Source organism: Pleurodeles waltl, chromosome 6 (assembly GCF_031143425.1).
Source record: "Pleurodeles waltl isolate 20211129_DDA chromosome 6, aPleWal1.hap1.20221129, whole genome shotgun sequence".
In the NCBI taxonomy this organism is placed as follows: domain Eukaryota; kingdom Metazoa; phylum Chordata; class Amphibia; order Caudata; family Salamandridae; genus Pleurodeles; species Pleurodeles waltl.
In genome coordinates this window covers 713,941,268-713,954,029 of record NC_090445.1, presented here as the reverse complement: position 1 = coordinate 713,954,029, position 12,762 = coordinate 713,941,268, and the positions used below count along the sequence as shown (strand labels likewise).

The following is a 12,762-nucleotide window of genomic DNA, read 5'->3' as shown; positions in this document are numbered from 1 at the left end:
GTCATTCTTACCTCCAGGGGTGAATCGCAGAGAAAGCGTGTGAACTGGAGTGCCAGCAGTGAATCGAAATGTTTCGGGGACATGCAAAAGAAAGAAAAATAAGACAAGACAAAAAGAAATCACATTAATATCACAAAACCAGTCAAATTGTGATATATTGAAAATGTCACTTACCCAGTGTACATCTGTTCGTGGCATCAGTCGCAGTAGATTCGCATGTTCTGCAATAGCTCGCCATCTGGTGTTGGGCCGGAGTGTTACAAGTTGTTTTTCTTCGAAGAAGTCTTTCGAGTCACGGGACCGAGTGACTCCTCCTTTTGTCTCCATTGCGCATGGGCGTCGACTCCATCTTCGATTGTTTTTCCCCGCAGAGGGTGAGGTAGGAGTTGAATTGTAGTAATAGTGCCCATGCAATGGAGTGACTAAGTATGCACTTATTTAAGGTTGAGATGATACATATATAAATAATTGAAGGTAACTTCCAAACTGCTACAGGCTCCCGGGGAGGCGGGTGGGCACATGCGAATCTACTGCGACTGATGCCACGAACAGATGTACACTGGGTAAGTGACATTTTCAGTTCGATGGCATCTGTCGCTGTAGATACGCATGTTCTGCAATAGACTAGTAAGCAGTTATTTCCCCAAAAGCGGTGGATCAGCCTGTAGGAGTGGAAGTAGTCTGAAATAATGTCCTTAATACAGCTTGACCTACTGTGGCTTGTTGTGCGGATAACACGTCTACACAGTAATGCTTGGTGAATGTGTGAGGCGTAGACCATGTGGCTGCCTTACATATTTCTTGCATTGGGATGTTTCCTAGAAAGGCCATGGTAGCACCTTTCTTTCTGGTTGAGTGTGCCCTTGGTGTAATGGGCAGCTGTCGTTTAGCTTTAAGGTAGCAGATTTGGATGCATTTAACTATCCATCTGGCTATACCTTGTTTTGAAATTGGGTTTCCTGCATGAGGTTTTTGAAATGCAATAAAGAGTTGTTTAGTCTTTCTGATGTTCTTTGTTCTGTCAATGTAATACATTAATGCTCTTTTGACATCTAATGTATGTAGTGTCCTTTCAGCTACGGTATCTGGCTGTGGAAAGAACACCGGAAGTTCCACTGTTTGATTTAGATGGAACGGTGAAATAACCTTTGGCAAAAATTTAGGATTGGTCCTTAGGACGACTTTATTTTTGTGTAGTTGTATAAAAGGTTCCTGTATAGTAAACGCCTGAATCTCGCTTACTCTTCTCAGGGAAGTAATGGCGATGAGAAATGCCACCTTCCAGGTTAGGAACTGTATGTCGCAGGAGTGCATGGGTTCAAAAGGTGGACCCATAAGTCTAGTTAGGACAACATTTAGGTTCCATGAAGGAACAGGTAGTGTTCTTGGTGGTATAATTCTCCTAAGGCCCTCCATGAATGCTTTAATGACTGGTATTTTATATAGGGAAGTTGAATAGGTAGTCTGCAGGTATGCAGATATTGCTGCAAGGTGAATCTTAATGGAAGAGAAAGCTAGGTTAGATTTTTGTAAGTGAAGCAAGTAACCCACTACATGTTCTGGAGTTGTGTGTAATGGTTGTATTTGATTAATATGGCAGTAGCAAACAAACCTCTTCCATTTACTTGCATAGCAGTGCCTGGTGGATGGCCTTCTTGCTTGTTTTATGACTTCCATACATTCTTGGGTAAGTTGTAAGTGCCCGAATTCTAGGATTTCAGGAGCCAGATTGCTAGATTCAGCGATGCTGGATCTGGGTGTCTGATCTTTTGGTTGTGCTGTGTCAACAGATCTGGCCTGTTGGGCAATTTGATGCAGGGTACCACTGATAGGTCTAGCAGCGTTGTGTACCAGGGTTGCCTTGCCCAAGTTGGTGCTATCAATATGAGTTTGAGTTTGCTTTGACTGAGTTTGTTTACCAGGTAAGGAAGGAGAGGGAGAGGAGGAAAAGCGTAAGCAAATATCCCTGACCAGTTCATCCATAGGGCATTGCCTTGGGATTGTTTGTGTGGGTATCTGGATGCGAAGTTTTGGCATTTTGCGTTCTCCCTTGTCGCAAACAAGTCTATCTGAGGTGTTCCCCAGAGTTTGAAATAAGTGTTCAGTATTTGGGGGTGAATTTCCCATTCGTGGACCTGTTGGTGATCTCGAGAGAGATTGTCTGCGAGTTGATTTTGTATCCCTGGTATAAACTGTGCAATTAGGCGAATTTGGTTGTGAATTGCCCAATGCCAAATTTTTTGTGCTAACAGGCTTAACTGCGTGGAGTGCGTCCCTCCCTGCTTGTTTAGATAATACATTGTTGTCATGTTGTCTGTTTTGACGAGAATGTATTTGTGAACTATTATTGGTTGGAAAGCTTTTAGTGCTTGAAAAACTGCAAGAAGTTCTAGGTGATTGATATGCAGTTTTGTTTGATGTACGTTCCATTGTCCTTGTATGCTGTGTTGATCGAGGTGTGCTCCCCACCCTGTCATGGAAGCATCTGTTGTTATTACGTATTGTGGCACTGGGTCTTGGAAAGGCCGCCCCTTGTTTAAATTTATGTTGTTCCACCACAGAAGCGAGAGGTAAGTTTGGCGGTCTATTAACACCAGATCTAGAAGGTGACCCTGTGCTTGAGACCACTGTGATGCTAGGCATTGTTGTAAGGGCCTCATGTGCAGTCTTGCGTTTGGGACAATGGCTATGCATGATGACATCATGCCTAGGAGTTGTAATACCATCTTTGCTTGTATCTTTTGTGTTGGATACATGCGTTGTATGATGGTGTTGAAATTTTGAATTCTTTGTGGACTTGGAGTGGCTACTCCTTTTGATGTGTCTATTATGGCTCCCAGGTATTGTTGTACCTTGCGTGGCAGAATTTTGGATTTTGTGAAATTGACGGTGAACCCTAGTTTGAAGAGGGTTTGTATGATATGATTCGTGTGATTTGAGCACTCTATTAACGAATGGGCCTTGATTAGCCAGTCGTCTAGATATGGGAACACATGTATTTGCTGTCTTCTGATGTGTGCAGCGACTACCGCTAGACATTTGGTAAAGACTCTTGGTGCGGTTGTTAATCCGAAAGGCAGTACCTTGAATTGGTAATGTATTCCTTTGAATACAAACCTTAGGTATTTCCTGTGCGATGGGTGTATTGGTATATGGAAATAAGCATCCTTGAGGTCTAAAGTTGCCATGTAGTCGTGCAGCTTTAGCAATGGCAATACTTCTTGTAGTGTGACCATGTGGAAGTGGTCTGATTTGATGAAAGTGTTGACTACTCTGAGGTCTAGGATTGGTCTCAGTGTTTTGTCCTTCTTTGGTATCAGAAAGTACAGTGAGTAAACTCCTGTGTTTATTTGTGTGTTTGGCACTAATTCGATTGCATTCTTTTGCAATAGTGCCTGCACTTCTATCTCTAGGAGATTGGAATGGTGTGTTGTTAAATTTTGTGCTTTTGGTGGTATGTTTGGAGGGAACTGTAGAAATTCTATGCAGTAACCATGTTGGATAATTGCTAGAACCCAAGTGTCTGTAGTGATTTTCTCCCATGCTCTGTAATAATGACCTATTCGTCCCCCCACTGGTGTTGTGTGGAGGGGGTGAGTGACATGTGAGTCACTGTTTAGTAGTAGGGGTTTTGGGGCTTTGGAATCTTCCTCTATTTCTAGGGAATTGCCCTCCTCTATATTGTCCCCGAAAACCTCCTCTATACTGTCCTTGGTAACTGGACGGTGTGGCTTGTGAGGTGCTGGCTTGTGTGCTTTGACCCCGAAACCCCCCTCGAAAGGGCGTTTTACGGAATGAGCTGTAATTCCCTCTGCTCTGCGGGGAGTAGAGTGCGCCCATGGCTTTGGCAGTGTCCGTATCTTTTTTGAGTTTCTCAATTGCTGTGTCCACTTCTGGACCGAACAGTTCTTTTTCATTAAAAGGCATATTGAGAACTGCTTGTTGAATCTCTGGTTTAAATCCAGACGTTCGGAGCCATGCATGCCTTCTGATAGTTATAGATGTATTAATTGTCCGTGCAGCTGTATCTGCAGCGTCCATGGAGGAGCGGATCTGGTTGTTGGAGATGGCCTGTCCCTCCTCAACCAATTGTTTTGCCCTATTTTGGAAGTCTTTGGGCAGATGTTCAATGAGATGTTGCATCTCGTCCCAGTGGGCTCTGTCATAGCGCGCAAGTAGTGCCTGGGAGTTCGCGATGCGCCACTGGTTTGCAGCTTGTGCTGCGACTCTCTTACCAGCTGCATCAAACTTGCGGCTTTCTTTATCTGGGGGTGGTGCATCTCCAGATGTGTGAGAGTTGGCCCTTTTTCTAGCTGCTCCTACAACAACAGAGTCTGGTGGCAGCTGTGTTGTGATGAAAGCCGGGTCCGTAGGAGGCGGCTTATACTTTTTTTCCACCCTTGGTGTGATTGCCCTACTTTTGACCGGGTCCTTAAATATGTCTTTTGCGTGCCGGAGCATACCAGGGAGCATAGGCAGGCTTTGGTAGGAGCTGTGGGTGGAGGAGAGTGTGTTGAACAAGAAATCATCCTCGACCTGTTCTGAGTGGAGGCTTACGTTGTGAAATTGTGCTGCTCTAGCCACCACCTGAGAGTACGCGGTGCTGTCTTCTGGTGGAGATGGTTTTGTAGGGTATGCCTCTGGGCTGTTATCTGACACTGGGGCGTCGTATAGGTCCCATGCGTCCTGGTCTTGGTCACCCTGGCTCATGGTGGTGTGAGCTGGGGAGTGTGATGGCGTTTGTGCTGGTGAAACGTTAATCACGGGCGGAGGAGAGGGTGGTGGTGTAACTCTTTTCACCACTTTTGGTTGTGGTGCTTGTTCCGTCTGGAACTCCAACCTTCTCTTTCTCCTAATGGGGGGAAGGGTGCTTATTTTCCCTGTCCCCTGCTGAATGAAGATACGCTTTTGCGTATGGTCCGCATCAGTTGCTTGTAGCTCTTCCTCAAACCTATGCTTCTGCATTTGGGAGGTTAGCGAGTGCTCTTCTGTATAAGAGCCTGAAGCTGGGTCGCTTGCAGTTTGTTTCGGCATCGAAACTTTGTCTGCGTGTTTTTTCGGCTCCGAGGTGACTTTTTTCCTTTTCGGGGCCGAAACCTCTCGGCGTCGATCTGTTTCGGTGCCGCTGTCTCGGCGTCGAGCCGTGTCCACACCGGCATCTCGGTGTCGAGGCTTGTCTCCAGCACTTTCTCGGTCCCGAGAAGGCTGCGTGCCGGTGTCTCGACCGGAGTCGGACGATCTCGGCACCGTTTGGGCCTTTTTCGGTGCCGACGGTCGGTCACCGATTTTATGGGTTGAGCCATGGCCTGGTGGCAGTGGCGTCCCCTGGGCCTTGTAAATGTTTCTTTGTGTGGTTTTCGACGTTTTACTCACGGTTTGTGTATCGTCGAATCCTTCGGAGTCTGAGTCTTGGATCGAGAAGGTACCTTCCTCTTCCTGTTCCTCGAACTCCCGTGGGGCTGTCGGTGCGGACGCCATTTGAAGTCTTCTGGCTCGACGGTCTCGGAGTGTTTTTCGGGACCGGAACGCACGACAGGCCTCGCAGGTGTCTTCGCTGTGCTCAGGTGACAGGCACAGGTTGCAGACCAAGTGTTGGTCTGTGTAGGGGTATTTATTGTGGCATTTGGGGCAGAAACGGAAAGGGGTCCGTTCCATCGGCGTTCCTCAGCACGCGGTCGGGCCGACCAGGCCCCGACGGAGGATCGAAAAACTACCCCGAAGGGCACCGGAGCTCTTCGATCTTCGATGCGGTGTTGAATGTAAGTACGCCGATCCCGAACGCAACAATACCGACGAAAATCTTCCGAAATTAACTATTTTTTCTGTTCCGAAACTCGGAGCGACAGGAACACGTCCGAACCCGATGGCGGAAAAAAAACAATCGAAGATGGAGTCGACGCCCATGCGCAATGGAGACAAAAGGAGGAGTCACTCGGTCCCGTGACTCGAAAGACTTCTTCGAAGAAAAACAACTTGTAACACTCCGGCCCAACACCAGATGGCGAGCTATTGCAGAACATGCGTATCTACAGCGACAGATGCCATCGAACATATATATATATATACACACACGCACATACATACATACAGGTAAAAAATTGTAAATGTAAAAAATGTAAATTAGCACTTGTATAGCGCACTACTCACCCGTTAGGGTCTCAAGGCGCTGTACTCATACCGCTATGGAACCCCTCCAGGCTTTTCCCTGTCAAGGCGCCAACATAATTGAATAATCGAACACCCAATAACCAAATTTGAATTTAATACTAATTCCACAGGACTGCAGAAGCTTAAGCTTTCTATAACAAAACTATGACTCTGAGATAAAAACGGGCCTGGCATAAGAAAAGTCAAGGCACAGTGTCACAGTGGCAAAGAAAGGAAAGGCGCCTGAGGCCTAGTGTTTCGATCCATTAATGAAAGAAAGGGAAGACAAACCCCAACCTCTGAACAGAGCACAGCTTCACTGAAAAGAGCCAGTCAGCTCATGTGAAGAAGCCAAAAGAAGGCACTTGTAGTTCACCTCTTTGTGAAACAGGAGTTTGCTAGGCTTAGAGTTAGGAATTCAGCAAAATACAAACTAAAGTTACATCAAAAGGAAACAGAGTGTTGTAAAAACGGACACCTGGCAGCGTTTTACTGGAACAGGCAAGGGAGTTTTAGTAAACTCCCAATATACTGCTTAGAGAAACGGTATTAAAACGAAATATGTTAAAAAAGGTATATCTAAAAAAGTCTAACATAGAAAAAGAAAACTCACGGGGAAAGGACTAAATCCCAGTTTAAAGGAAACGGAACCACAAAACATTAAATTAGCCACCAGATTTTAAAAATAACCAAATTGTGGTTCAAAAATGGAAAGGCAATATAATATCCACAGTGCCATCAAGAACAACTACAAAGAGGAACCTATGTCCTTCCCAACTGATAGGCAGGTTTCAGCTTTCCGACATCATACCTGCCTAACAAAATGAAAAAAACATTTTTGATTTGGATATTATTTTTTTAAGTGTTAGAGACTCTTCTCTGTTTAAAGGCAAGATTCAAAGCACACGGATTTACAGAGGAGATTGACAGTGATTTGACTTTCATCCATACAGCAGTACATTGGTTACCTACCACCCACTGCACTGCAGTGGGTAAGCAGAGGTCGAGGAAGCAGGAAATTGTCGGGATGCAGGCTTCGGACACTTTCCTCATGTGCCTCTACACCTCAAGGGGCTAGTTTACGGCTCAGTTATCCATTAGGTGATGGCTTTTCAAAGAGGTCGAAACTCTGCTGGAATTTAAAATTGAGGCTTACAATTCCCAGGTAGTTTTGTGGCCACTGAAGAGACTAGCTGTGCCAGTGTTTGGCTAAGCCACTTCTAAAGGAGCATCAATGGAAAGCAGGTAATGCACTTTGGCAAGTTACCTACGATAATTCACCGAAACTGCTGTCCGGTCTCAATACTACTTTACAAGATCCTAGTAACTAGGTCTTGGTGACTAAACAAAAATTGTAATAGTTTTAATTCAGATTGTCTGTTTTTTTTTACATAACAGCTTTACACGTTCTTTAACGAAGTGACATACAGTCCTACCAAATCTACAAGGAATGGCATCAGAATTAGAGCTGTAAAAGAACATCAACCTGTTCAACACTCATCTGACCTATCAACTCTACTTCACGAAGCCTAGGGAGCATACTAGCTGGGCTGGATGGTAATCCCTTGCAGGAAGTGCTATGATCTGATCAATGAAAGGGTGACATCAGGCAAAATCCAAACCCCCAGCAACCTCCCAACAAGAGCCTCTGGACTATTGTTCAACCTGACAGAAAAAGGCTAAGGAGCTATCACTACCGGTTCCTCTAACAGGTCTAAGAACAGGGCAGCCACTGAAACCAGGAGGAAGGCTCTGAGTAAGTAACAAGAAAACACACAAGCTAATTAAATTTGTGAAGAACCTCATCAGTTACCCTCTAAGTTGCACTCTGAGTAAAGTACCAAAAAGCTAAAGAGCCTGCTTGTGAGGTCTTTGCTGAGGGAAACTTCCACTAAGGATGAAGGGTTTCTGTAATATTTCCAAATACATCCACATTAGGGGATGTTTCAAGTTCATCCTCGCAATGCTCTTTCTTCCTCAGAATGACGTAATAAGATGGCCTGTATTCAAGAAAGTCTTGCCATCAAAAGCTCTTCCTACTGGCTCAGATGCCATGGAAATTAAAGACTGCAGCATCAGTCAAGACAATTAAGATCAGGTTATGTGATACCCACCCTATATGCAGAGCAATGTGACCCACGCAGTGCATAGTTTCAAAAAAGGATATCTGCCACGCATCTTAGCAGTCTTTCCACCCCCCACCCCACCAAGTGTTTTTATTAAGGTTTTCATAAAACAATGGCACGAAAAGAAGAAACAAGCATTACAAGTATTTGTATCGGACATCAATATGGCGACATAACTGGGCATCTGATTGGCCGATAGGCTGCATACGAAGTAAATCAAGGAGACTGATGCCGCCATGTGGATCCCTAGTAGCGGTATGGCGTGCCCCTGTGCTATGGGGAGATGAAAACTGGGTGGGGGTAAGAGAAGAGCGTTAGGGACCAAAGCACTGTCAGGCGGGACTCTGTTAGATGCAAGGGGTGCGGCCGCTGAACAAGTCCAGGGTGGCGTAATTGCTGGGGGGAGGCCGGTGAGCCCAGCATTAGCAGGGTAGGTGGGAGGATAGAGCAATGAGCCACAGGTATCGGCGAGGGGAAGAGGGCCCAGCTGGTATGGGCCTGCAAGCCGGAGTGCATGGGGGCAGGTGGTCATTCCGAAGTTAATGGGAGAAAGTGGTCGAGGAGGGTGTTACATGCGGGGAGATGGGGCGCTTACGTATGTCAGTTCTTCTTGAAGTGCAGGACTTCACCTCAGCCCTCTACCACTACAGCATCACTCCATACCAGGCCTCGGGTTCAGGGGCCTGACTTGATCGTCAGTGCAGTGTGACGGCGCACCTGGCGAGGGGCAGAACAAGGATGGCGAAACAAGCCCTCACTGCCAAGCGCCCCTCCATGTTTACAAATGCCCAGAGCAAAGGTTACCCAAGTGTGCATGTCAGGGAGTTCTGTCACCATGCAGCGTGTTGTAAAGATCGGATGCCAGTATGTGGCGAGGGCAGGACCACAGCAGGTGTTATAGTTCTGCCGAGGTCATGTGGCAGCGCACTCAGCCCAAGTGAGCTACGGCGAAGAAAAGGTTGAGGTTTTGATAATCCCTATGGAGGATGGTAAATTGCCTGCCCTTAAGCCGGGTGTTGCGGGAGACTGTGTGGGAATTCGGGACCCTATCCCATTCGGTGTCATGGAGAGCCTGTCCGAAGTCAGTTTCCCATCTTTCTCTCAGTGAAGTGAATGGGGGCCCCCGTACGCCCCCTCAGTGCCTTATAGGGCTATATGATAAGGCGGCGGCCTGTTCCATGCCTACTAGGGTCTGTATTACAGAATGAGTATTGGGTTCTGCATCCACTACGGACCACTGGGTGCTTTGTGCGTGGTACATCAGGTATTGAGCCCCTGGAGAGAGAAAAGTTGTCAATCAATTGGTTGAGTGCGAGAAGGTGGCTGTACATGAATAGGTCACCAACGGTGGTCAGGGAACAAGCGAGCCAGGGCACCATGTCTGCTGAGGAATGAGAGTTGGGATTGCAAGGAGGGCCCTGTAGCAGGAAGGCAGGGGCATACAGAGTGACATGGCGAGCAAGTCGCATGACCAGTCAGATGTATTTGGTTGCAATTGTCACCAGTTGTGACTGCACAGCTGTGTGTGTGTGTGTATGGGGGTGGGTAGCCTAATGCAATAGATATCTCTGGAATTCTGAAAGAGTGAGGGGACCCGAGCCCATGCATGTCTCAGACAGGCTGCACTATGCCATCCACCGCGAGACCCAATGAAGCTGGGCTGCCAAGTAGTAGGCTTCAAAGGAAGGTGCTCCGAGGCCGCCCCAACCACAGGGAGCTGCATTTATGTAGCTTGATGCAATTCCACTTATTGCCCCAGATAAGTTAACTAAGCAGCGCGTCATGTTGTGGAAGGGGGGTGGGAAATGATGGGAAGGTTGGCGAAGTAGTAGAGCAGGCAGGTGAGGATGGACATTTTCGAAACTGTTATTTTGTCCGTTGTGGCAGGGGAAGTGCTTTCCAAAATGGCACTTGAGATTTCAAGGGTGCAAAGGGCCTCCTGTGGTTACCCTCTAAGAGGTCAGTGGGAGAGTGGTACAAGCATATCCCAAGGAACCGGACAGTGTCACACCAATCCAGTCTAATATTCGTCCCCCCAACCTAACCTCAATGGGAGGCAGGGTGCTGCTCAAGTGGAAGGCGCAAAATTTTGCCATTATCATGCAAGCTAGCAATGTGCGCAAATGATTGTAGTGTGCTGTAAATGAGGGCGAGGTCCGTGCGGATATCCTAAACGTAAAAGAGTAGGTCATCCGCATACAAGGAAACTGCATGGGTTGCACCATCTAGGGGTATACCCCAGGCATCACCCTCCAGGTGAAGTCTGGCTGCTAGGGGTTCCATCGAGAGCACAAACAATAAGGTGGGGAGTGGGACAGGGGGAGCACTGTCTGGTGCCCCTTTTCACTGGGAATGCAGAGATAGCCAAACCAAGTGGACCCTGGATGTGGGGGCCGCATATAGCAGCTGAGTGTAGGTGCATAGGCGTTCGACTGCCTCCATGGTGGACAGCACCTGAAAAACAAAGTCCCATTCTAGAGGACTGAAAGCCTTCTCCAGGTCTAGAATGAGGCAAGTTGGATAGGGGAACAGCTGGGGAGGGGGCTTGGTCCATCAGATGGAACATGCGGTGTATTTATGGGAAGTGCTATGTCTGAAAACAAAGCCATTTTGGTCAAGGTGGACTAGGGCTGGCAGGATCTTAGCATATCTCCCAGCCAGGATCTTCCTCAGGATCTTCTATCCCGAGCCCAATATAGGCGGGAAGAAGTGAAAAGTGTCAGCTCTCTATTGGGTTTCGGTAGCGATATGAGTAGGGACTCTTGTAGGGATGGCAGAAGGCTCTTTGTCAGGGCCAGGGGTTTTATTCCTGACCAGGATACAGATGGCGTGTTTGATCTTGCAAACAGTTAGGGGTTAATCTAATTCCTCCCTGTTAATGGGTGTGACCTTCACAAGGGGGCAACCTGACAGGAACGATCTGACCTTCTCCATAGACAGAACTCTGAGTCGCTGTATAAACCAAGGAGTAGCAGGACAAGAATGCATCTAGGATAGCTCATTGGGTGTTGTGGCTGGTACCAGAAGACGAGGATATCTCGAAGGCTGACCCCCTACGGGAATCCCGGCAGACAAACAATGCAAGAAGTTAGCATGATTTATCCTGTTCTCTGTGTATTGTGACTGCATGGGCTTTAAAACTGAAGCAGCGCAGTTGTTCTAGGAGGGTTGCATAGTGGATTTTGGCCTCCGCGAGTGCCTCAGCATCCAGGACCACTGTTCTGGCTAGATCTGCTATCTGGCTCTTAGACTTGGCTATCGCATGGTCGAGTGTTCTGCAGACACCTATTATTTCCCTGGTGCAATTTCCCCAGGCAACTGCCTTGAAGGTGTCCTACTCAACCTCCCTAGAAGACGTCATTCCTTGATTGTCAGAGAAGTACTGAGTGATGCGCTGGCCGTGAGACTTCTGGAAAAAAAAGAGTCCTTCAATACCTTCCTAGGCAGTCGCCACATGGGCACTGGGGGTAATGGAGCACTCAGGGACATGTTGACTGTGTGTGTAATCAAAAAGTAGGCGTCCAAGGTAATCAGCTCAGTATATGACGTCAATAAGGGCGGATGGGAAGAGAACACGATCAAGGCACACATACAGGTCGTGTACCGGTGAATAGTAAAAATGAACCCACATCTAGGGGTGTAGGGTCGCCACACATCCACAAAAGACCATCAGTGGACCCACTTCCGGAAGTTTGCTACCTGTGCGTGGGGGACGCCCGAGAAAATGGTGGGTGAGAACAGTCTAAGGATAGGTCAAGAGGGCAATTGTAGTTGCCTTCTAGGTTCCACAGGGTCCCCCATTTTGTGTGCTAGTATCTGACAGTGTGGCGCAAAAGCCCTCCTCCGTATTAGGAGCATATATGCTGCCCAGAAGGACCCTAGAGCCGTTGAGGCGGCCCTCTACTATGTCAAAGTGACCTTCCCGATCCACAATGGTGTCTAAGACCTGGAAGGCGACTCTGGATTGTATCCAGATAAGGGTGGCACATGAGCAGGAGGAGTAGGTGGTGGCTATGATGTGTCCTCTCCAGCGTTTGCTTAAGTGCTGCAGTTCTGTAAGCACAATGTGTGTTACTTTGAGGAAAATAATATGGGCTTTCTGGTGCTTTACGTAGGAGTAGACGACATAGCGTTTCCTTGCCGTGTGCATACCCCTAACATTCAGGGTGAAGAGTTGTGTGTTTGTGAGGGGCTATAATATGGAAAAGCAGAGTACCCGCCCTCGCGGGCAGTCCACCATGGCTAGGTGAGGGCCTTTAAGAGTCCTCTGTGTACCTACCTTGTTGCAGATGGTGTTGAGGGTGCGACCCTGGTCTGGTCTTGATGTGGAAAATGAGGAGAGGGGGGAAAATACATTACAACAATTAGGACATGATGCAATGGCAGTACGTCCAAAAAGGGTGAAGTCTTGTTCCATATCTGAAGGTGGGGTCGCAGCTCGGCAGGGAAAGAGCTCTAAACAAGAGTGGGGAGCAGTCACACAATAGTG

The 12,762-nt window shown here is 47.4% G+C and overlaps 1 protein-coding gene across 6 annotated transcripts in view; it reads right to left on the bottom strand.

The window, feature by feature from the left end:
- ATE1 (arginyltransferase 1) overlaps positions 1 to 12,762 on the bottom strand; it is a 412,370-nt gene that overhangs the window by 171,943 nt on the left and 227,665 nt on the right. For 5 of the 6 annotated variants that reach the window (XM_069239196.1, XM_069239195.1, XM_069239199.1 and 2 more), the window contains one exon: positions 12 to 44. The exons of the other annotated variant lie outside the window; for it this stretch is intronic. In XM_069239196.1, coding sequence (XP_069095297.1) covers positions 12 to 44 — 33 coding nt within the window. The remainder of the gene's footprint in view (positions 1 to 11; positions 45 to 12,762) is intronic. 6 annotated transcript variants of the gene reach the window in all.